The sequence below is a fragment of the Oncorhynchus keta genome, chromosome 11, assembly GCF_023373465.1.
Source record: "Oncorhynchus keta strain PuntledgeMale-10-30-2019 chromosome 11, Oket_V2, whole genome shotgun sequence".
Classification (NCBI taxonomy): Eukaryota; Metazoa; Chordata; class Actinopteri; order Salmoniformes; family Salmonidae; genus Oncorhynchus; species Oncorhynchus keta.
In genome coordinates this window covers 14,328,603-14,354,753 of record NC_068431.1, presented here as the reverse complement: position 1 = coordinate 14,354,753, position 26,151 = coordinate 14,328,603, and the positions used below count along the sequence as shown (strand labels likewise).

General features: G+C 42.1%; 1 protein-coding gene across 2 annotated transcripts in view; it reads left to right on the top strand.

Annotated features, from left to right (window-relative positions):
* Positions 1 to 14,783: 14,783 nt before the first annotated feature.
* The window catches only part of LOC118372923 (gamma-aminobutyric acid receptor subunit gamma-2), a 97,858-nt gene continuing 86,490 nt past the window's right edge, over positions 14,784 to 26,151 (top strand). For both annotated transcript variants that reach the window (XM_052529470.1, XM_052529469.1), the window contains exon 1: positions 14,784 to 15,212. In XM_052529470.1, the coding sequence (XP_052385430.1) occupies positions 15,097 to 15,212 (116 nt within the window). In that variant the 5' untranslated portion in view covers positions 14,784 to 15,096. The remainder of the gene's footprint in view (positions 15,213 to 26,151) is intronic.

Below are 26,151 nucleotides of genomic sequence, written 5' to 3'. Positions count from 1 at the left end.
TGTCAGAGGGAGCCAAGAGGTTAGTGGAGGCATGGGAGAAGAGTGGCAAACAATCATATCCCACTGTCAGAGGGAGCCAAGAGGTTAGTGGAGGCATGGGAGAAGAGTGGCAAAACAATCATATCCCACTGTCAGAGGGAGCCAAGAGGTTAGTGGAGGCATGGGAGAGAAGAGTGGCAAAACAATCATATCCCACTGTCAGAGGGAGCCAAGAGGTTAGTGGAGGCATGGGAGAAGAGTGGCAAAACAATCATATCCCACTGTCAGAGGGAGCCAAGAGGTTAGTGGAGGCATGGGAGAAGAGTGGCAAAACAATCATATCCCACTGTCAGAGGGAGCCAAGAGGTTAGTGGAGGCATGGGAGAAGAGTGGCAAAACAATCATATCCCACTGTCAGAGGGAGCCAAGAGGTTAGTGGAGGCATGGGAGAAGAGTGGCAAAACAATCATATCCCACTGTCAGAGGGAGCCAAGAGGTTAGTGGAGGCATGGGAGAAGAAAACAATCATATCCCACTGTCAGAGCAAAACAATGGCAAAACAATCATATCCCACTGTCAGAGGGAGCCAAGAGGTTAGTGGAGGCATGGGAGAAGAGTGGCAAAACAATCATATCCCACTGTCAGAGGGAGCCAAGAGGTTAGTGGAGGCATGGGAGAAGAGTGGCAAAACAATCATATCCCACTGTCAGAGGGAGATTAGTGGAGGCATGGGAGAAGAGTGGCAAAACAATCATATCCCACTGTCAGAGGGAGCCAAGAGGTTAGTGGAGGCATGGGAGAAGAGTGGCAAAACAATCATATCCCACTGTCAGAGGGAGCCAAGAGGTTAGTGGAGGCATGGGAAAAGACTGGCAAAACAATCGTATCCCACTGTCAGAGGGAGCCAAGAGGTTAGTGGAGGCATGGGAGAAGAGTGGCAAACAATCGTATCCACTGTCAGCGGGAGCCAAGAGGTTAGTGGAGGCATGGGAGAAGAGTGGCAAAACAATCATATCCCACTGTCAGAGGGAGCCAAGAGGTTAGTGGAGGCATGGGAGAAGAGTGGCAGAACAATCATATCCCACTGTCAGAGGGAGCCAAGAGGTTAGTGGAGGCATGGGAGAAGAGTGGCAAAACAATCATATCCCACTGTCAGAGGGAGCCAAGAGGTTAGTGGGGGCATAGGAGAAGAGTGGCAAAACAATCATATCCCACTGTCAGAGGGAGCCAAGAGGTTAGTGGAGGCATGGGAGAAGAGTGGCAAAACAATCATATCCCACTGTCAGAGGGAGCCAAGAGGTTAGTGGAGGCATGGGAGAAGAGTGGCAAAACAATCATATCCCACTGTCAGAGGGAGCCAAGAGGTTAGTGGAGGCATGGGAGAAGAGTGGCAAAACAATCATATCCCACTGTCAGAGGGAGCCAAGAGGTTAGTGGAGGCATGGGAGAAGAGTGGCAAAACAATCATATCCCACTGTCAGAGGGAGCCAAGAGGTTAGTGGAGGCATGGGAGGGAGAAGAGTGGCAAAACAATCATATCCCACTGTCAGAGGGAGCCAAGAGGTTAGTGGAGGCATGGGAGAAGAGTGGCAAAACAATCATATCCCACTGTCAGAGGGAGCCAAGAGGTTAGTGGAGGCATGGGAGAAGAGTGGCAAAACAATCATATCCCACTGTCAGAGGGAGCCAAGAGGTTAGTGGAGGCATGGGAGAAGAGTGGCAGAACAATCATATCCCACTGTCAGAGGGAGCCAAGAAGTTAGTGGAGGCATGGGAGAAGAGTGGCAAAACAATCATATCCCACTGTCAGAGGGAGCCAAGAGGTTAGTGGAGGCATGGGAGAAGAGTGGCAAAAACAATCATATCCCACTGTCAGAGGGAGCCAAGAGGTTAGTGGAGGCATGGGAGAAGAGTGGCAAAACAATCATATCCCACTGTCAGAGGGAGCCAAGAGGTTAGTGGAGGCATTGGAGAAGAGTGGCAAAACAATCATATCCCACTGTCAGAGGGAGCCAAGAGGTTAGTGGAGGCATTGGAGAAGAGTGGCAAAACAATCATATCCCACTGTCAGAGGGAGCCAAGAGGTTAGTGGAGGCAAGGGAGAAGAGTGGCAAAACAATCATATCCCACTGTCAGAGGGAGCCAAGAGGTTAGTGGAGGCATGGGAGAAGAGTGGCAAAACAATCATATCCCACTGTCAGAGGGAGCCAAGAGGTTAGTGGAGGCATGGGAGAAGAGTGGCAAAACAATCATATCCCACTGTCAGAGGGAGCCAAGAGGTTAGTGGAGGCATTGGAGAAGAGTGGCAAAACAATCATATCCCACTGTCAGAGGGAGCCAAGAGGTTAGTGGAGGCATGGGAGAAGAGTGGCAAAACAATCATATCCCACTGTCAGAGGGAGCCAAGAGGTTAGTGGAGGCATGGGAGAAGAGTGGCAAAACAATCATATCCCACTGTCAGATGGAGCCAAGAGGTTAGTGGAGGCATTGGAGAAGAGTGGCAAAACAATCATATCCCACTGTCAGAGGGAGCCAAGAGGTTAGTGGAGGCATGGGAGAAGAGTGGCAAAACAATCATATCCCACTGTCAGAGGGAGCCAAGAGGTTAGTGGAGGCATTGGAGAAGAGTGGCAAAACAATCATATCCCACTGTCAGAGGGAGCCAAGAGGTTAGTGGAGGCATGGGAGAAGAGTGGCAAAACAATCATATCCCACTGTCAGAGGGAGCCAAGAGGTTAGTGGAGGCATGGGAAAAGACTGGCAAAACAATCGTATCCCACTGTCAGAGGGAGCCAAGACGTTAGTGGAGGCATGGGAGAAGAGTGGCAAAACAATCATATCCCACTGTCAGAGGGAGCCAAGAGGTTAGTGGAGGCATGGGAGAAGAGTGGCAGAACAATCATATCCCACTGTCAGAGGGAGCCAAGAGGTTAGTGGAGGCATGGGAGAAGAGTGGCAAAACAATCATATCCCACTGTCAGAGGGAGCCAAGAGGTTAGTGGAGGCATGGGAGAAGAGTGGCAAAACAATCATATCCCACTGTCAGAGGGAGCCAAGAGGTTAGTGGAGGCATGGGAGAAGAGTGGCAAAACAATCATATCCCACTGTCAGAGGGAGCCAAGAGGTTAGTGGAGGCATGGGAGAAGAGTGGCAAAACAATCATATCCCACTGTCAGAGGGAGCCAAGAGGTTAGTGGAGGCATGGGAGAAGAGTGGCAAAACAATCATATCCCACTGTCAGAGGGAGCCAAGAGGTTAGTGGAGGCATGGGAGAAGAGTGGCAAAACAATCATATCCCACTGTCAGAGGGAGCCAAGAGGTTAGTGGAGGCATTGGAGAAGAGTGGCAAAACAATCATATCCCACTGTCAGAGGGAGCCAAGAGGTTAGTGGAGGCATGGGAGAAGAGTGGCAAAACAATCATATCCCACTGTCAGAGGGAGCCAAGAGGTTAGTGGAGGCATGGGAAAAGACTGGCAAAACAATCGTATCCCACTGTCAGAGGGAGCCAAGACGTTAGTGGAGGCATGGAGAAGAGTGGCAAAACAATCATATCCCACTGTCAGAGGGAGCCAAGAGGTTAGTGGAGGCATGGGAGAAGAGTGGCAGAACAATCATATCCCACTGTCAGAGGGAGCCAAGAGGTTAGTGGAGGCATGGGAGAAGAGTGGCAAAACAATCATATCCCACTGTCAGAGGGAGCCAAGAGGTTAGTGGAGGCATGGGAGTAGAGTGGCAAAACAATCATATCCCACTGTCAGAGGGAGCCAAGAGGTTAGTGGAGGCATGGGAGAAGAGTGGCAAAACAATCATATCCCACTGTCAGAGGGAGCCAAGAGGTTAGTGGAGGCATGGGAGAAGAGTGGCAAACAATCATATCCCACTGTCAGAGGGAGCCAAGAGGTTAGTGGAGGCATGGGAGAAGAGTGGCAAAACAATCATATCCCACTGTCAGAGGGAGCCAAGAGGTTAGTGGAGGCATGGGAGAAGAGTGGCAAAACAATCATATCCCACTGTCAGAGGGAGCCAAGAGGTTAGTGGAGGCATGGGAGAAGAGTGGCAAAACAATCATATCCCACTGTCAGAGGGAGCCAAGAGGTTAGTGGAGGCATGGGAGAAGAGTGGCAAAACAATCATATCCCACTGTCAGAGGGAGCCAAGAGGTTAGTGGAGGCATGGGAGAAGAGTGGCAGAACAATCATATCCCACTGTCAGAGGGAGCCAAGAGGTTAGTGGAGGCATGGGAGAAGAGTGGCAAAACAATCATATCCCACTGTCAGAGGGAGCCAAGAGGTTAGTGGAGGCATGGGAGAAGAGTGGCAAAACAATCATATCCCACTGTCAGAGGGAGCCAAGAGGTTAGTGGAGGCATGGGAGAAGAGTGGCAAAACAATCATATCCCACTGTCAGAGGGAGCCAAGAGGTTAGTGGAGGCATGGGAGAAGAGTGGCAAAACAATCATATCCCACTGTCAGAGGGAGCCAAGAGGTTAGTGGAGGCATGGGAGAAGAGTGGCAAAACAATCATATCCCACTGTCAGAGGGAGCCAAGAGGTTAGTGGAGGCATGGGAGAAGAGTGGCAAAACAATCATATCCCACTGTCAGAGGGAGCCAAGAGGTTAGTGGAGGCATTGGAGAAGAGTGGCAAAACAATCATATCCCACTGTCAGAGGGAGCCAAGAGGTTAGTGGAGGCATGGGAGAAGAGTGGCAAAACAATCATATCCCACTGTCAGAGGGAGCCAAGAGGTTAGTGGAGGCATGGGAAAAGACTGGCAAAACAATCGTATCCCACTGTCAGAGGGAGCCAAGACGTTAGTGGAGGCATGGGAGAAGAGTGGCAAAACAATCATATCCCACTGTCAGAGGGAGCCAAGAGGTTAGTGGAGGCATGGGAGAAGAGTGGCAGAACAATCATATCCCACTGTCAGAGGGAGCCAAGAGGTTAGTGGAGGCATGGGAGAAGAGTGGCAAAACAATCATATCCCACTGTCAGAGGGAGCCAAGAGGTTAGTGGAGGCATGGGAGTAGAGTGGCAAAACAATCATATCCCACTGTCAGAGGGAGCCAAGAGGTTAGTGGAGGCATGGGAGAAGAGTGGCAAAACAATCATATCCCACTGTCAGAGGGAGCCAAGAGGTTAGTGGAGGCATGGGAGAAGAGTGGCAAAACAATCATATCCCACTGTCAGAGGGAGCCAAGAGGTTAGTGGAGGCATGGGAGAAGAGTGGCAAAACAATCATATCCCACTGTCAGAGGGAGCCAAGAGGTTAGTGGAGGCATGGGAGAAGAGTGGCAAAACAATCATATCCCACTGTCAGAGGGAGCCAAGAGGTTAGTGGAGGCATGGGAGAAGAGTGGCAAAACAATCATATCCCACTGTCAGAGGGAGCCAAGAGGTTAGTGGAGGCATGGGAGAAGAGTGGCAAAACAATCATATCCCACTGTCAGAGGGAGCCAAGAGGTTAGTGGAGGCATTGGAGAAGAGTGGCAAAACAATCATATCCCACTGTCAGAGGGAGCCAAGAGGTTAGTGGAGGCATGGGAGAAGAGTGGCAAAACAATCATATCCCACTGTCAGAGGGAGCCAAGAGGTTAGTGGAGGCATGGGAGAAGAGTGGCAAAACAATCATATCCCACTGTCAGAGGGAGCCAAGAGGTTAGTGGAGGCATGGGAGAAGAGTGGCAAATCAAAATAATTCAGAACAACTTGGCAGAGCCTTACCATCTCTGAGTTTGCTGCTCCAAGAAACCTGGGATAAGTCATGTTGCTCCCGAGCACCACAACTTAAACATACATATATGGGCAACTCATGTTCACCTCAAGTCACTCATGAAACCGAATTATTTGGATTTAGTTTGATTGAGTTAGTTGATTGGAGACTTGTAGGGAGAAAGAACCCTAGATATCCCTAGAGCATGGCAAATGTTCTTCAATAGTCAACAGAAGCTGCATGTAGAATTGGGCTAAATTAATTATTTTGGGCTCTGACATCTAAAATGAAAAATGGCTTTGTACTGCCAATCTAAAAAGTCACACTTTTGTTTTGGTCTGGTAGGGGAGAACTCTAATGAATTTTGATCTGTTGAGGGCAGGGTCTCTATTTACCTCTTTTTGTTTTCTCTATTAGGTGTAATTGGCCCAGTCTCAGTACTTGAATAATGGAAATTAAGTTATACCTTGTATTTGCTTAATTGCTAATGTAATGTTGATCTTAGCAATAATTCCTTATTATTAGCAGGGGAAGTCGTTTGTCAAATATCAACATATTATAGGTGAGTAGTAACTCTATTTTTTACTATTTGATTTGTAACTCTTCTCATGTATGCATTTACCCACAACAAACATGTCTAGTTGCATGACAAGATAGGGCCTTTATTCCAGAGGATCACCTAGTTATATTTATGGATGAGGATATATATTTGGAAGACAGTTTAAATAAAAAAAAGACATACTGGCTTCTTACAAGAAAATTTGATTTGAGTTTAATCAAGCAAACCTGTTGGAATCAAATTATGAAAATTAAAGTTTCATAACTTGAGAGATTGTGGTAAAAACAAGTACATGAGGAGTTGAGGATTTAAACTTGTAATAAGATAAATCCACAGGGTGTGGAATAGTTTACCTGAGGACATGTTCATCTGATTAATGATTGCACTTTGACAACATCTTAAACCAGCTGAATATTTTGTCAACAGAATGACATACTGTATGTGTCTATGCATTACATTTACATTTGAGTCATTTAGCAGACACTTATCAAATGATGCATTTGATTTAGGGTTAGTTTAGGAATGAAGAGACAGGCTTTTTGCACAGATTGAATCAGAACAGTCATTTCTTTGTTTACAATACTCTACACTCTTAGAAAAAGTGTTCCAAAATAATTATTCCACTGTCCTGCTAGAACGGTTTTTGGTTCTCCTAGATCACTTTTTGGTTCCATGTGAATCCCTCTTGCGAAAGTGTTTTACATTGAACCAAAAAGGGTTCTAACTGAAACCAAAAAGGTTTATTCAAAGGGTTCTCCTATGGGGACAGCTGAAAAATACTTTTAGGTTATAGATAGCACCTTTTTTTCTAAGAATGTAGTCTACAATACTTTATTCTTTCCTTGTAATATGGTAATGTGGCTAATCACCTCTTCGCCATCTATAATCTCCTTTTGGATAAAGCTAAAAAGTATCACTGCATACCAGTTGATTGTTCTGATGTCAATTTGAATGGCAACCTCCCTACAGAGAGCATCAAGGCCCTGCAAACAATGTCTAAGCCGAAAGGAATAACCCGGTATGATCTACCTTAGGGAGGGGAGATTATACCTGCTTAACGGAAGCAGACCAAATACTGTATCAGAGCAGGGTTTAAATCAGCCTGTTGACGTCTTCCATAATCACAGCAGAGAGAGAGAGGGAGAGAGAGAGAGAGGGAGAGGGAGAGGGAGAGGGAGAGAGAGAGAGAGAGAGGTTAGGTGTAGCCAGGCACCCCACTGCTCACAGACCTGGAGGAAGGAGTTGCCAGCCTTGCAGAATCATACATAAAGTAGCTTTAGTGTGCTTACAAAGTGCAGGAGTGTATTTTTCCATTCAACTCCAGTTTCAAACTTGTTGGGTTGTCAACCTCTCATGGCATGATTATGTTCTGATGACTACAGTACCATCCTTGTTGTGATAGGCTACTAAAGTGTTAAATGTATCTGCACTGGCCTCCATCCCATGTGTGGAATATCAGGACACACCAGAGGTGGAAGAGGGGTTTGAGGTGCACTGAATTGATTTCATTTGGATAGGTTTAGAATACGGTGCCTTCAGAGAGTATCATACTCCTTGACTTAATCCACATTTTGTTTTGTTACAGCCTGAATTCAAAATGGATTAAAATATATTTTTGTATCACCGATCTAAACACGACACCCCATAAAGACAAAGTGAAACATGAAATGTATTACCTAAATATCTCATTTACATAAACATTCACCCCCCTTTAATTCAGCTCAGATGCATCAAATTTCGAAAAGCATGTTATCAATTTGTCATTGTGATGTATTGTTTGTAGATGGGTGAGATTTTTTAAAATCAATTTTGAATTCAGGCTGTTTAACAACAAAATGCGGAATAAGTCAAGAGGAGTGTGAATACTTTCTAAAGGTATTGTAAATAGTTAACAGACAATATGTGAGCCATAGACACACTGTATAGATAGACTTCCTGGGTACAGTGATATGGCTTAACAGTCTTGGAGGCATGTTTGTTGGTGTTGTCATTGCCAAACCTTTAATGAAAGTCCTCAACTGGGAGCTGTCTGTGTCCTAGATCTATATAGGCAGAGGAATATGTCCCCTGAGGGATTAGGAGACATGTAAATATTATTCCTGATTTTATCTTGATTTTGATCTGTGTGTTCAGATATAGTTTTTCAGAAACCGAATGATAATTGATATATCTAGTTGGTATGCACAGTGATTTGAGTTATTCGGAGGTTTTGAAATGAACTCTGCCTGGCAGACAATACATTGTCTAGTATCTGTAAAGGCCCAAGAAGCCCATGTCCATACTGTAAGGAAGCACTCACTGGAGACAAACATGTCTGCTCCTCTCTTCACGTAGCCTATGTTTGACCAACGGTAATGCGGGGCTTAACCTACTTCTAAAACAATGCTCTGACTGGATTTATACTCATGGAGTCCACATTTTCTTTGTGTCTACAATGCTTTATTTGGTGTTCGTTTGCTGAACAAATGCTGAACAGTTATCCATTAAAACAATAGCCATTCATAATGCATACTATCAACTTGCTATTGACGCTATTAAACATCACATATAGCCAATCAGCATACTGATGACATGTCTGTAGTGGAGTGATGGTGTGACAGCATTTGTGGCAGTTGTAAATCCACAATGACTCCTGTTGGCTACGCATCTGGAGTAAAATGATGATGCCATTGTGGAAGGGCAAACCTACCCAGTCCTCCCTCCTGTTGCTGAAGAGGACCCCACTTACTATACAACTCCATTATCTACCAGCAACCCAGCCTCTATGTTGTGTTCCCTTATTATGTCAACAGAGTAAATGATTCAGAACCGATTGCGCTCATTAGAACGTAATAAGAATATCTACCTGAAAGGCTAGTGGTGTAACCTAAGTATGGCATCTTCATCATGTATTCAAAGTGCCCCGTCTCCAAAATTTCAGCCTATCAATGATGCATAAGATTCTCTTTAAAAGGATGCCCTTAAAAATACATGATGCAAAATCATTTAAAAATATTGGTGATGCAATCAATGACGGAGTTGAAGGATTCAAATTGAACAGGAACAACACTATAAAACACAACAACTTAACAATTACTTCAGTTCATCTAGTCAAGTGAGTATGAAGGGGTGGTGTAGCTAAGAGGAGGCTTACATGTAAAGTGGTTGTCGCTGAGGTGCATATTGCAGGTGAGTATTAGGGAGAGTGTGTAGAGGCACTCCCTGGACAGAGTCTAGGGACAGAGTCCAGGGAGAGAGTCCCGGGAGAGAGTCCAGAGAGAGAGTCCAGGGAGAGAGTCCAGGGAGAGAGTCCAGGGAGAGAGTCCAGGGAGAGAGTCCAGAGAGAGAGTCCAGGGAGAGAGTCCAGAGAGAGAGTCCAGGGAGAGAGTCCAGAGAGAGAGTCCAGGGAGAGAGTCCAGAGAGAGAGTCCAGAGAGAGAGAGTCCAGAGAGAGAGTCCAGGGAGAGAGTCCAGGGAGAAAGTCCAGAGAGAGAGTCCAGGGAGAGAGTCCCGGGAGAGAGTCCAGAGAGAGAGTCCATGGAGAGAGTCTAGAGAGAGAGTCCAGGGAGAGAGTCCAGGGAGAGAGTCCAGAGAGAGAGTCCAGGGAGAGAGTCCCGGGAGAGAGTCCAGAGAGAGAGTCCAGGGAGAGAGTCCAGAGAGAGAGTCCAGGGAGAGAGTCCAGGGAGAGAGTCCAGAGAGAGAGTCCAGGGAGAGAGTCCAGGGAGAGAGTCCAGGGAGAGAGTCCAGAGAGAGAGTCCAGGGAGAGAGTCCAGAGAGAGAGTCCAGAGAGAGAGTCCAGAGAGAGAGTCCAGGGAGAGAGTCCAGAGAGAGAGTCCAGAGAGAGAGTCCAGAGAGAGAGTCCAGGGAGAGAGTCCAGGGAGAGAGTCCAGGGAGAGAGTCCAGAGAGAGAGTCCAGGGAGAGAGTCCAGAGAGAGAGTCCAGAGAGAGAGTCCAGGGAGAGAGTCGAGGGAGAGAGTCCAGGGAGAGAGTCCAGAGAGAGAGTCCAGGGAGAGAGTCCAGAGAGAGAGTCCAGGGAGAGAGTCCAGAGAGAGAGTCCAGAGAGAGAGAGTCCAGAGAGAGAGTCCAGGGAGAGAGTCCAGGGAGAAAGTACAACACAGGTGCCTGCGTGCTAAGGCAGTGTTCCCCAACTCAGCCTTGTGCTGTGACCGCTAAACCAACCTGCCTCTATCAAAATCCCCTATAACCTGTGCTTGCCTTGACTGAATGCCCAGGTAGCACCATGAGTAAATTCCTATATTGGTCCATCTCCAATGGTTATTGTGTATTGTGTAGCAACAGTAGTTTGATTGTATAAAGTAATTACAAGCATTCATGTTCATTAAAAGGATACAGTTATACTTTTATTCATTGACTATCATACACAAATACACAAGTGCAGTGCTGCATCAAAGGTAGCATTGGAATTACGTCAGAGGTTATTTTGCCTGAAACATTGAACGAATTAAACTGAGCAGCAATGACCGCTGGAAAATCAGCATCTAACCAACATCCAACCAAATCAATATGAAATCTCTGTACCATCTTTAGGAGATTAGTAGTGACCTGAGAGGTGTCCATGACAGTACCAATGACATGGAGGTCTGCCTGGGAGTGTGATGCTGATGCATCAGTACCTGGGGTAAGTGTTATTATGGATGTTATCAGCTGAACAACAGGAAATAGAGTCTCGGTCCATGTGAGTAGTCAGACAGAATCACATCAGTACACTGGTGCCTGTTTATCCTGTGGGTAATGACGGCACACAGAGAGGAATCTGACGACTGCAGAACATGGAGGCTGGGTATGGGAAGGAGTGGGTAACTGGCAAAATGCAGATGTTGGATCTTAATTTGATGACCCTGTTGCAGGAAAACTTTCCTGCAATGTAGGAAATGTAAAACCTGTAGTGTATTTGAGGTTTAAAAAGGTTTCTGAAGTTTTTAATTTCCACTTTGAAATGACTTGATTTTCCCTTAAGAAAAAGGCATCAACCCTTACAAAAACATCCATAAATTATAATCCACATAATAGTTCACATTTCCTGTTGCTGCAGGATTCTTTTCCTGCTGTAGCAAACTGGCTTCAGTATAAGTGAGTTATGCTGTGGCTGATTCTAATGAAGCTGATGAAGAATGAAGTCTATCGGTGATCTATAAACAAAGGATGTTTCCCTCCACCATGCAAATTACACATTTGGTCTTATGTTTGTTGTCTTCATATCAGCATATAGGGCCCATGTAGATAAGTAATTAAACCCTACGATAACTGATAATTCAGCAATGTATGTGAGCAATTATTGGAATTAATCTGTATGATACAGAGATTAGCTGAAAGAAAAGGCCTTGGAATGTGTATATAAAATCTCCAGTCAAACACTTCCAACAATCATGCCATGCTGTTTTAAAGTCCTTTGTTTATCGTGTTAATCTGTCTGAGGTGACCTGGAGAGCTGGGTCACTTATATAACACTGAATTAAACAAGAAGAATCTCATTAATCTGCAGACAACGATTGATAAAAACCGCAACCTGGGTCGTGTACTAAGGCAGTGTAATCTTCCTCCTCTCAATTTGTTATAGTAATACACAGGCTCAGATCTGTAGTATGTGGTTCATCCTGACATGTAATACTTAAGTATAGATGTTATACCCACTGGATGTAAAGGTATCATTATCTGAAATCAGCATCCAACTACACAGGCTCAAAGCTCAGTGTAGACTTCTTCACTACCCAGTGGATGTCAAGGTACCATGCGGTGGCTAAGTGTAAAAACTGGTCACTGTGAGAATATAAAGTAACAAGGACAGTAGGAGATGAATAATAATGTCATCCTCTGTCTTCTTTGCCCTTGTGTATCAGACCCCAACACACCCTCTGCTCAACACATCTCCATGCTGTTTCACTGTCACACACATGATCGAAAAATCATCTGTTTTTTGGTGTTGATGTATTTTGTCCTTAGACAAAGGAACAATGAACCATGGTTTTACGCTGGTACCCGACAACTGTATTTATTTGGGGTTATGATGAGGAAATGATTCAGAATCCCTTTTTGCGAGTCACTGATGGGAAATACAATGTTGATTCGATTTATTAGGATCCCCATTAGCCGACGGCAATGGACACATCTAGTCTTACACATAACGAAAAAGACATTACAGACAAAATGTACATTAAAAAAAAAACATTTACATTAACAATATAATGATAATGAACAAAGCAGATACTTTAGTGAGTGTACTGTAGGTGGCATGGCTGGAGAACACCAGGCTTGCCTGTGTCTAGTTTCTGTATTTGATTATACTCAAATTCCAATCATTTCTCAGGTCAGTGCAAAAAGCACAAGAAGCTGGGTTTTGTAAACATGGCAGTATGGTGATTTGTTGTGATCGCTCTAAATGTAGTTAATCATTAGTGTAGATATATGGCTGGTGATTAAAAATGGCCTAAAACTGTTAGCATTTCCACATGTTGCGTGCAGTACATTGTGAATCTGACATTTGAAGAAAAGCTTCAGGCGAGGTGGAGGAATTGTGTTTAAAACTGTTGCTAGGATAATGCAAGATATTTCAACCAACTCTCTTCCTTTTTATTCAAGGTGGTTGTTGAATACAACATTTTTCAAGGAGTTCTATTGTAAATCTGGTGAACCAGCATTAGATTTTCTTGAGATAATTGTAGCACTCCAAGCTTAAATTGGTACAAATGAGTACATGGTTTTGTTGATTAAACCAAGGAACCTCCCCATCCATACATGGCAGAGGCAGCTGGTAAGGCTAGCCATTCAATTGGATTCAGTCAAAACAAATAGTAAAACTTAACTGAACTGTCATTGCTGATTTGCAGAGGGGTCGATGCAAGGACACTGGATCCTCGTGTGTATCTGAATGAAGCAGTTTTTACCATGCAACATTGAATTGATACAGGCAAAGAGTTCATGTGCACTATCCTCATAGGACCCTCATTTTTAAAGAGTGGTGTGTGTCTGTTGTTGTGTATGGATGTGGGCTAAGTGTTCAGAGGGATTGTGGCAGGCAACCCATTACAATATGTAGAATACTGGATACATCTGGTGCCATTTACTTCTGGTGAGTGAGGTTTTCTGACACCGTTTGTTTTGAGCATATTGTTTTTGTTTGAAAAAGCAAGAACACTTTTAGTTTTCATACATCACAGAGCATCTTACATTTGAATGGCTGGTTTGTGAAGGGGAAAACTCTACAGGACAGCACATACAGCAGGTTCAAATGTCACGTGTCCCATGGTGTTGGCCAGGCGATGCATTTGGTGGATTTCAATACATATCGTATCTTGTTGTACTTGAATTGAAGCAATTTCCTGTGGAATACATTACAGAAATATAAGGTACTGTACGAAATATAGGCTACTGTACTGTGACTTTGATGCTTAGGTGTGCCAGTGTTCAACAAATGAATGCATGTGGACAGTGTACTGTACATAGGCTTCCAGGGAGCATCATGCTGCTTTATATCAGAGACTAAGTGGCAAACTTTAAGTGACTGCTGCTTATATACCCCTACTACACTTTATTCAGTAGAGAAGCAAAGCTAAGTAAGTACACGTGAAGCCTTTGACGTCACGAACGTAATTATGTGCATAAATTATATTTCAACATTTTTTTTTTTTGGGGGTTCATCCCTCAGGCAAAAGTAAACTGGGACTGACCAAATACATGTCTCCCATGTTTGAAATGACCCAGACTGAATCAGATAATTTGTCAAACAAAGGATAGCCTATTATCTGATGTTACGTTATTGTTGTTAATTAACCAACTGAGACCTCAGCATGAATGACAGGAAATAGGAACATAAATATAGACATTAATCCATGTGCTGAACAAATTTGGAGACTCTCCAAAAGAGACTATTGAACACCACCACACTGTTCGTAAATTACAATTAACAACAACACAGGGTGGGTTGTTAAAATAGCCCTGAACTACAAACCTCCAAGACCAAGACAAAATAGCCAGTATCACGCACTTTGACAACTAAAAAGTATTAAACATGTTATTTACTACGGAAATATATATATTTGTTAAAGATAGTAAATTATTGATTATTATGTTATAATCAATCAATAAATCAATGAATCAATCAACTCAATAATTTGTTTACAGGGAAAGCCAGACGGTCTAGTTTGCATTTTAACGGGGGTGCTGAAAGCAGAACGATCTGTCCGTGGTGGTGACGGATCGTTTATAGAATACGCAAGATCACATCTTTCAGCTCAATGAATCACATATTGTTCCCATAATTGTTTAAAATGGGCAAGATTTACCTATAGCCTAATTATCACCGGCATATCAGCTGTTTGTTGGCTTTATTTAATCGCACACAATTCAAAACCGTATCGAAACTAACAACTCCCTCTAAACATATAATGCGGCATTTCTATTTTAGGGAAATAACACACACAAAAAAAAACGATTTAGGGTACATTTTTAAGTATAGTAGCAAGCTAAGGTTTATTTTTCTCTCTACAGCTCTGCATCCGCGCAATGAAACCACGCATGTGTTCATCTGTGCTGCGGCAACGTGCATCAATTCCTCTTTGACCCCAGAGTTAATCTGCATTCAGATTTAGATTGACGCTCCAATATATTTCTCAGTTGCTGGATTTTAGGCTATTCCGTTGCCGCTGCATTTATGTAGTTGTTACTGTTATTTCTTAAAGTCCGGGAAGCTTGATTAGATTCAATCGGTTTTGTGTCCGTTTTGCTCAACACCGCAGAGGGTCTACATTTTCCGAACCGAACGCTAACACAAGTTGTTTAGCCTATGCTATGTGCGTGATGTACCACAGTGAGGATAGACAGTAGTCCATCTGCAATAAAGACGAAAAGAAGATGGTGATCATTGCTCCTCCAAATGTAGCATCTAAATGCTCGAAAGCGATGGCGAAGCCTTTCTTCTCTCTAAAGCTATTTCTTTGGGTGTTTTTACTCGCTAATCTTCCTACAAGGTAAGGAGAAAATAATACCAGGCTTTTATTAAAATGCCGTCGACACATACATGTGTGGCCGGGCAAATATTTTGTTTTTGGATACTAGAATGAGCGTCCGGCCCAGTTATTTCAATCTTATGTTTTCCTCTGATCTTCCTTTTATGCTTTCTATCGGACAGGATAACACCCTGCCGTTTATTAGGATGGCTTGTTACAGAACCAGGGCTCGTTTAGTTACTTGTCAAGGAAGGTATTTCGCACATTGTTGGCACCTTGGATGAGTGGTATTGGATCCGTAACTGTAAAGCTTAATGTGACTCCAATAGATATAGTCGTGTTTTTGGGAGGTTAGAATAAAAACAGTGGTCAGGTAAGGATGTCCATTATTTCCACGGGTTTATCCGCTGTATAATGAATATTATAATGGTGATGTAGGCTACTGGGCAAAGCTATTCAGATGTGAACAATATGTAAAGCTAATGTCTTGAAAATAGATGCATAGCATACCATATCATTCTAAATGATTATGTTTATGTACTGTATAAATGGCACGTGAAGACGTAGCCTATTGATGCATGAACCTTATATATTACAAGATCCAAAACGTCCTCATTCCCAGAATGTTTTTAAGGTGATGGATGTAGAACTTCAATGAAACCCATTGGTCTCATATGTACCGCCCCCTTAGCAATTAAAATCATGATTCAAAAGTAATTGTTGATTCCTGTATCTAAATCACGACTTTTCAAAATGGTAGACTTTTATATTTACATAGAAGCAGTGCAATAAAGGCAATAATAGAGAGACACATATGGACTATCTCTGGTTCACTGCTAACTCCACAATCTGTAGAAAGAAATGCTCAATTGACTTGTCACGAAAAGGCACCCATTGCACCAATAAAATATGAACACTTGAGAAGGAAGCGGATGGTTTAAGGGCTCACATCGCTTCTGTCTTGTGTGCTGCCTGAGGGTGAAAAATGGAGGGTGATAGATCAGTCTTCATTCAATCACCATCGTAGAAAACGTGGCCATGGAGTCTCTGGCCTAGATCAAAATGTCTGCACTGTGTGTTCTATTGTGTTCACACATATGCCAGCCTTTAACATGATTCAAACCTCATTTAAAAGGATTCTGTTCTCAAGAATTCAGTAGGCCAGGCTTTTCATATGCATCTGGGAACACGTAAATGAAACGCATGAAATGTAAGGAGCTCACCTTGACTGCAGCTCATGGTTATCAGAGAAAGGCAACATAAGGGTGCATCCTAGGTAGTCATAACAAGTAAACCCCTGTGAAAGAACAACACTGTATATATGGGCTGGCATGGCTAGGTACAACATAAGGTTTGAACTGTCCTAACAACTGGCTAAGGGATTTTATGTTGACACATTTTGAGGGATATATTTGTTATTACAATTGTATTACTATCTATTTGAATTATATATTATATATATATATATATATATTACATGAGTAGGAACTCTATAACCACCGTTAGTGACTTCGTAAGCACCTCAGAATCTCTGGTATTAATTGTATAGTAATAACATACTCATCCAACTTTCACTCCAACTACTTGGTTTACACTGGGCCATGCTCCACGGCCACTCATAGGGCACCCAGGGGAAACATATGCCTTCTGATGTAGCTAATCCCCAAGGAGTATCTGTAAACCCAGAAAGTGCCAAAGCTTTGCCAGCAGGAAGTAGTCCAACAATGAGAGATACCTGTAGTCTGGTGGACCTCCCTTCGACCCCAACCCACCCGGGCAGCTTGTGTTGTGATGTCTCTGCTTCCAAAAGACCAATAGAGCATCACAGGTTAGGTGATCTGCGTTGAGTGGATTATCACAATATGAATAGCTAATAATCCATGTGCAGACAGTGCTGGATTAAGGTGGGCCCTAGGTCGGGGCCATACAAAACAATGGGCATAGGTGTATTAAGCTTTATCACATTGGTGTGCCTTATCAAAGGGTATGTGTAGTGCTTGATCCATATTGCAACCATTTCTGGCAATCATACTTACAACTTGTAGTGGATGGTCAAATCAGCGCTTTGCAAGTCAGAGCTCAATTATAATTTCTGACAACATTGCATGCAATTCGGTATAGGTGGATGACACTACTGTCAAACAGTTTACCTATTGCAAACCCACCATACTCAACATACGTGTATTGTTCATTTGTCTCTCTCAGTGTGTCCTCTCTTTCTTATCACTTGATATACTCAACAACTGTTGTCAAAGAAGCAAACATACACAACTACAGTATAGCATATGGAGGACAATCATCAATGGCCTATGCTTATTATAGGAGCCAAGGGATTAAATCAAGTAAGTCACTGTTTAGCATGCCAGAAGCACGGCCCATGTTGCCCATTGGGTTAAACTGTCCATGACTATAGACTATGTTGTGATTACACAAGCAATACACTACATTACCAAAAAAACACAAGCAATACACTACATGGACAAAAGAACACAAGCAATACACTACATGGACAAAAAAACACAAGCAATACACTACATGGACAAAAAAACACATGCAATACAAACATGGACAAAAAACACAAGCAATAACATGACCAAAAGAACACAAGCAATACACTACATGACCAAAAAAACACAAGCAATACACTACATGGACAAAATAACACAAGCAATACACTACATGGAACAAAATAACACAAACACAAGCAATACACTACATGACCAAAAAACACAAGCAATACACTACATGACAAAAAACAAAAATACACTACATGGACACAAGCAATACACTACATGGACAAAATAATGGACAAAAAACACAAGCAATACACTACATGACCAAAAAACACAAGCAATACACTACATGGACAAAATAACACAAGCAATACACTACATGGACAAAAAACACAAAAACAAAAAACACAAGCAATACACTACATGGACAAAAGAACACAAGCAATACACTACATGGACAAAAGAACACAAGCAATACACTACATGGACAAAAAAACACAAGCAATACACTACATGACCAAAAAAACACAAGCAATACACTACATGGACAAAAAAACACAAGCAATACACTACATGGACAAAAAAACACAAGCAATACACTACATGGACAAAAAAACACAAGCAATACACTACATGGACAAAAAAAACACAAGCAATACACTACATGACCAAAAGAACACAAGCAATACACTACATGACCAAAAGAACACAAGCAATACACTACATGACCAAAAGAACACAAGCAATACACTACATGGACAAAAGAACACAAGCAATACACTACATGGACAAAAAAACACAAGCAATACACTACATGACCAAAAAAACACAAGCAATACACTACATGGACAAAAGAACACAAGCAATACACTACATGGACAAAAAAACACAAGCAATACACTACATGGACAAAAAAACACAAGCAATACACTACATGGACAAAAAAACACAAGCAATACACTACATGGACAAAAGAACACAAGCAATACACTACATGGACAAAAAAACACAAGCAATACACTACATGGACAAAAGAACACAAGCAATACACTACATGGACAAAAAACACAAGCAATACACTACATGGACAAAAGAACACAAGCAATACACTACATGGACAAAAAACACAAGCAATACACTACATGGACAAAAGAACACAAGCAATACACTACATGGACAAAAAACACAAGCAATACACTACATGGACAAAAAACACAAGCAATACACTACATGACCAAAAAACACAAGCAATACACTACATGGACAAAAAACACAAGCAATACACTACATGACAAAAAACACAAGCAATACACTACATGGAATAAAATGGACAAAAAACACAAGCAATACACTACATGGACAAAAAACACAAGCAATACACTACATGGACAAAAAACACAAGCAATACACTACATGGACAAAAAACACAAGCAATACACTACATGGACAAAAAACACAAGCAATACACTACATGGACAAAAACACAAGCAATACACTACATGGACAAAAAACACAAGCAATACACTACATGGACAAAAAAACACAAGCAATACACTACATGACAAAAAACACAAGCAATACACTACATGGACAAAAAAACACAAGCAATACACTACATGGACAAAAAAACACAAGCAATACACTACATGGACAAAAAAACACAAGCAATACACTACATGGACAAAAAACACAAGCAATACACTACATGGACAAAAAACACAAGCAATACACTACATGGACAAAAGAACACAAGCAATACACTACATGGACAAAAAACACAAGCAATACACTACATGGACAAAAAAACACAAGCAATACACTACATGGACAAAAAACACAAGCAATACACTACATGGACAAAAAACACAAGCAATACAAAAAACACAAGCAATACACTGGACAAAAAACACAAGCAATACACTACATGGACAAAAGAACACAAGCAATACACTACATGGACAAAAAACACAAGCAATACACTACATGGACAAAAAACACAAGCAAAAAACACACTACATGGACAAAAAAACACAAGCAATACACTACATGGACAAAAAACACAAGCAATACACTACATGGACAAAAAACACAAGCAATACACTACATGGACAAAAACACAAGCAATACACTACATGGACAAAAAACACAAGCAATACACTACACAAGCAATACACTACATGGACAAAAAACAAAAATACACAAGCAATACACTACATGGACAAAAAACACAAGCAATACACTACATGGACAAAAAACACAAGCAATACACTACATGACAAAAAACACAAGCAATGGACAAAAAAACACAAGCAATACACTACATGGACAAAAAAACACAAGCAATACACTACATGACCAAAAGAACACAAGCAATACACTACATGGACAAAAAAACACAAGCAATACACTACATGGACAAAAAAACACAAGCAATACACTACATGACCAAAAGAACACAAGCAATACACTACATGGACAAAAAAACACAAGCAATACACTACATGGACAAAAAAACACAAGCAATACACTACATGACCAAAAGAACACAAGCAATACACTACATGGACAAAAAACACAAGCAATACACTACATGGACAAAAAAACACAAGCAATACACTACATGACCAAAAGAACACAAGCAATACACTACATGGACAAAAAAACACAAGCAATACACTACATGGACAAAAAAACACAAGCAATACACTACATGGACAAAAAAACACAAGCAATACACTACATGGACAAAAGAACACAAGCAATACACTACATGGACAAAAGAACACAAGCAATACACTACATGGACAAAAAAAAGTATGTGGAAACCCCTTCAAGTTCGTGGAATGAGATGTTCGACAAGCAGGTGTCCACATACTTTTTGGTATGTAATGTATGTCAGACAAACTGCATCTACAGTATAACCCCTCAGGATGTCTATTACTGTGACCTACAGGTGTCTTGTGTGACTACCAGCCTTCATTGAAGTGACTTTTATGGAAAGCACTTTGGATACTGGACCTATTCTTAATCCTAAACAGCACGTTTCTTTCCAACAGGCACAGGGAATAAGCCTACTGTAGTGGGTGACCTGGGGATAATACAACTTTTTCAAAAGCATTTATATCACCTGCTTCCTTAAATTCCTACCTGCATGCAGCTCAGTGTGTCTAGAATTTCAGTAGGCCTCTGTAGTCCCATTTTACAATTTAACTGCTCTGCTTTTATCATGGATTTTGGATTTTGACTGGTATCATTTGCCATCCCATGCTAGTTGTAAAGAAACAGGACACCCTCTTTCCCTCTGTGTACTGTAGACCTACTGGTCCTTTTTCTTATCACCCGCTTTCCAACAGGCACAGGTATCTGAACTAATGTCTGGAACGGCAGGATTAATAATAATAATAATAATATATGCCATTTAGCAGACGCTTTTATCCAAAGCATTACAGTCATGTGTGCATACATTCTACGTATGGGTGGTCCCGGGGATTGAACCCACTACCCTGGCGTTACAAGCGCCATGCTCTACCAACTGAGCTACAGAAGGACCACATTGGAATGGCATCAAACACATAGAAACCATGTGTTTGATTATTTGATACTATTCCACGGATTCCGCTCCAGTCATTACCATGAGCCCGTCCTCCCCAATTAAGGTGCCACCAACCTCCTGCGGTTAATACAAATGAAATCAACAGTCTTGTGCCTCTCAAATTAGCCTTATCTGTCCTAAGCTGTATTTAATAATTGATGGAAAACAATACTTAAAATACTTAGGGATTTTGACAATGAGGCGCTTTATCTACTTCCCCAGATTCAGATGAACTTGTGGATACCATTTTTATGTCTGCTTGCAGTTTGAAAGGAGGTTGCTAACTAGCGCTAGCACCATTACTAACTAGCATGCTAGCAGATACCCATAGACTTCCAGTCATTGCACTAATGCTAGTTAACATTGGCTTGCAAAACTTCCTTTGTACTGGACATAAAAGAGACATTAAAAGAGAAATAAAAATGGTATCTACGAGTTCATCTGACTCCAGGAAAGTAGATAAATGGCCCAAATCCCAAAGTATCCCGTTAAACAATCATAATGTTTCTAATCTGTCTGATCCCATTTAGTTAGGCTTAACTGGGTACACAAATAGAGCTGATGCCAGAGGTGAGCTAATTAGGGAGTACCAGGTCACCACAGGTCAGGTGATCTGTCACTAATAGCTCTGTGTCCTCAGGACAGAGCACCGTGAGGCCATTTTATACAATGTCAGCTAAACTGCAATCTTACCCTCCAAGAAATGAACAAACAGAGGCATTTTCATCTTATTCCACAGGGATAGATCCTAGTACCTTCTCTATGGCGATAACAAGCAAAATGGTGTGAGGACTACGTTAAGGCAGTCAGTGTTAGCTACCATAATGAGTCTTCATTTGGTGTAGTGATTGTAAGAATGGTGTGTGTGGCTGGATAGGAGGGAGTTGGGACGGGCTGTGCCTCATTAGCCCCAGACACAAACCCAGGAAATGATAGCTTATGGAAACGTGACATAATTACTATCAACAGACAAGCAGTGATTTTCCCACCTGATAACATTATGCTCAAATATATAGTTTTAAAGTTAACATCAAATCATCCCAGAATTGTTTGTAGTATTTGAACTGATATTGAAGTAACTGATTTGGGGGTCTGTACATTATACTGGTATTTGGATATCGATGCTCCCGAGTGCCGCAGCATTTGAAGGCACTGCATCACAGTGCAAGAGGTGTCACTATAGTACCTGGTTTAAATCCAGGCTGTGTCAAATCTGGCCTTGATCAGGAGTCCCATAGGGCAGCGCACAATTGGCCCAGCGTTGTCTGGGTTTGGTCAGAGTAGGCCGTCATTGTAAATAACAATTTGTTCTTAACTGACTTGCCGAGTTAAATAAAGGTTAAATAAAAAAATAAATGTTTTATGAATCATTGGAGTTGACGATAAGAATTCAATTAGAGATCATATTTAACAGAACTACTTTAAGGAGTGTTTTCAAATACATCCTAATTGTTTTTCTGAAGACAATTGAATTGTCCTTCATCTGGTACGTGAGGAAAATGTGAATAAAAAAAATACATCTGATAGCAGTTTTCACATGATGCAACTGCGATGAAGGCCAATTTAAACCTTTCAGTATAGGAAACAGTCCTCTTGTGCTTAGCTAGGCCCTGCAGCTGTAGCATGTTCTCAATGGGGGTAGTAGCTACAATAACATTACTGTACTCCAGTGTCACATTCTAAGTTGTACATTTTGATGGGCCTCCCATTACCAAATTAGGCACGGATACTTTAGATCTGTCTGGGGGACATACACAGATTTCTCTTTCATCCAGCTGTCTCTGGGGGATTTCCGTTGACAACTGGGTTCTGCTGAAAAGTAGGAACAGCACCTGAATGCTATTGGCTCAATCGACTCTGCAGTAGATTAGAACTACAGAACAAGTATGTTTAACTATTTCAATCTTCATTCTAGTTCTATTATTAGAACAGAGGGGACTGCTGAACAATTAATCAAATGGCCACCCGGACTTTACACTGCTGCTACTCGCTGTTTATTATCTATGCATAGTCACTTTTATTTTTTAAACTTTAGATTATTGAGTAAATATTTTCTTAATTGCATTGTTGGTTAAGGGCTTGTAAGTAAGCATTTCACGGTAAGGTCTACTACACCTGTTGTATTTGGTGCATGTGACAAATAAAATTTGATTTGATTCGACATCAGGTCCATTTACAATGTCCAAGAATGGCCAAAAGATCCAAGCTGTCCTGAATCCCTCTATAAAGTCTTAATGTGTTGGTGGTGTCACCATACATTGGGGCAAAAAAGTATTTAGTCAGCCACCAATTGTGCAAGTTCTCCCACTTAAAAAGATGAGAGAGGCCTGTAATTTTCATCATAGGTACACTTCAACTATGACAGACAAAATTAGAAAAACAAACCCAGAAAATCCCATTGTAGGATCTTTAATGAATTTATTTGCAAATTATGGTGGAAAATAAGTATTTGGTCAATAACAAAAGTTTATCTCAATACTTTGTTATATACCCTTTGTTGGCAATGACAGAGGTCAAACATTTTCTGTAAATCTTCACAAGATTTTCACACACTGTTGCTGGTATTTTGGCCCATTCCTCAATGCAGATCTCCTCTAGAGCAGTGATGAGCAGTTGCTGTGCAACACGGACTTTCAACTCCCTCCAAAGATTTTCTATGGGGTTGAGATCTGGAGACTGGCTAGGCCACTCCAGGACCTTGAAATGCTTCTTACGAAGCCACTCCTTCATTGCCTTGCCCGGGCGATGTGTTTGGGATCATTGTCATGCTGAAAGACCCAGCCACGTTTCATCTTCAATGCCCTTGCTGATGGAAGGAGGTTTTCACTCAAAATCTCACGATACATGGCCCCATTCATTCTTTCCTTTACACGGATCAGTCATCCTGGTCCCTTTGCAGAAAAACAGCCCCAAAGCATGATGTTTCCACCCCCATGCTTCACAGTAGGTATGGTGTTCTTTGGATGCAACTCAGCATTCTTTGTCCTCCAAACACGACGAGTTGAGTTTTTACCAAAAAGTTATATTTTGGTTTCATCTGACCATATGACATTCTCCCAATCTTCTTCTGGATCATCCAAATGCCCTCTAGCAAACTTCAGACGGGCCTGGACATGTACTGGCTTAAGCAAGGGGACACGTCTGGCACTGCAGGATTTGAGTCCCTGGCGGCGTAGTGTGTTACTGATGGTAGACTTTGTTACTTTGGTCCCAGCTCTCTGCAGGTCATTCACTAGGTGTGGGTCTGGGATTTTTGCTCACCGTTCTTGTGATCATTTTGACCCCACGGGGTGAGATCTTGCATGGAGCCCCAGATCGAGGGAGATTATCAGTGGTCTTGTATGTCTTCCATTTCCTAATAATTGCTACCACAGTTGATTTCTTCAACCCAAGCTGCTTACCTATTGCAGATTCAGTCTTCCAAGCCTGGTACAGGTCTAGAATTTTGTTTCTGGTGTCCTTTGACAGCTCTTTGGTCTTGGCCATAGTGGAGTTTGGAGTGTGACTGTTTGAGGTTGTGGACAGGTGTCTTTTATACTGATAACAAGTTCAAACAGGTGCCATTAATACAGGTAATGAGTGGAGGACAGAGGAGCCTCTTAAAGAAGAAGTTACAGGTCTGTGAGAGCCAGAAATCTTGCTTGTTTGTAGGTGACCAAATACTTATTTTCCACCATAATTAGCAAATAAATTCATTAAAAATCCTACAATGTGATTTTCTGGATTTTTTTTCTTCTCATTTTGTCTGTCATAGTTGAAGTGTACCTATGATGAAAATTACAGGCCTCTCTCATCTTTTTAAGTGGGAGAACTTGCACAATTGGTGGCTGACGAAATACTTTTTTGCCCCACTGTATACCGTATCCCTCGGATTCCATGGTTACTGAGTTGGGTAAAGCTCTTGGTACAGTATGTTCTGACACAATGGAAATCCTTCATATTCCATCATCCATCTATTGGCGATAACAACTTCCCAGAGCCCTGAATCTGTGCTTGTTAGTTTAATCACACACTTCATGACAGTGTGTTGTCATTAGCACTTCTAGATAAGACTCATCTGTGCTGCACTCCAATGCACCATCATAGGTGTATTCACACCTCCAGCCTCAGTATCCCAGCCCCATTGCAAAACACTTTTATTCAATGTGTAATTCAGTTAACTGGCTCTTGGCTGAGTGAAGAACATTTTCATTAGGATTTTTGAGACATTGTAATGCATTGAGATGTTTTACAGAGGTGAGCCAACTCCCAAGACTAACTATTCTGCTTGAGTACTGAAAAGAGAGCAGAGAACCAAGGAATGTCAAAGAAGAAATCTCACAAATGGAACAACAGATCCACTGTTTGTACCTTGCATTTGTTCATTGTGTTATGAAAGGGCCTGAGTAACCAGAACATTCTCTCCCCATGTTTCTCTCCTGACTGGGTTTTTGGTGAAAATGGCACTCTTGGTTGAGACATGTTACAGAGGTGAGCCAACTCACAAGACGGACCCTTCTGTTCAAGCACTGACAAGAGAGCAGAGAACAATCATTCTATTACAAAATCTCACTCAAAGGAACAATGTCAGGTCCACTATTCGCACCGTGCATTTCTTCAGCGTTCTGAAAGGGCCTGGGTAACAGTCTTTCTCTCCTAACTGGGTTTTTGTTTTTGAACACTATGCTACTATTCATTGCCATTATTCTCAGTTCCAGCTGCACTGTGGGGCTGGTGTCACTTTGTGAGGACTTTCATGTAGGGAATCACATAGAGATCAGTGGCAACCAGCAGGAGTTCTGCCCTTTTATCCCGTTTCTGCCTTGTCCTTTGATTTCAACCAGCGGGCAGTGCACATTTGAATGAATGGAGCCTA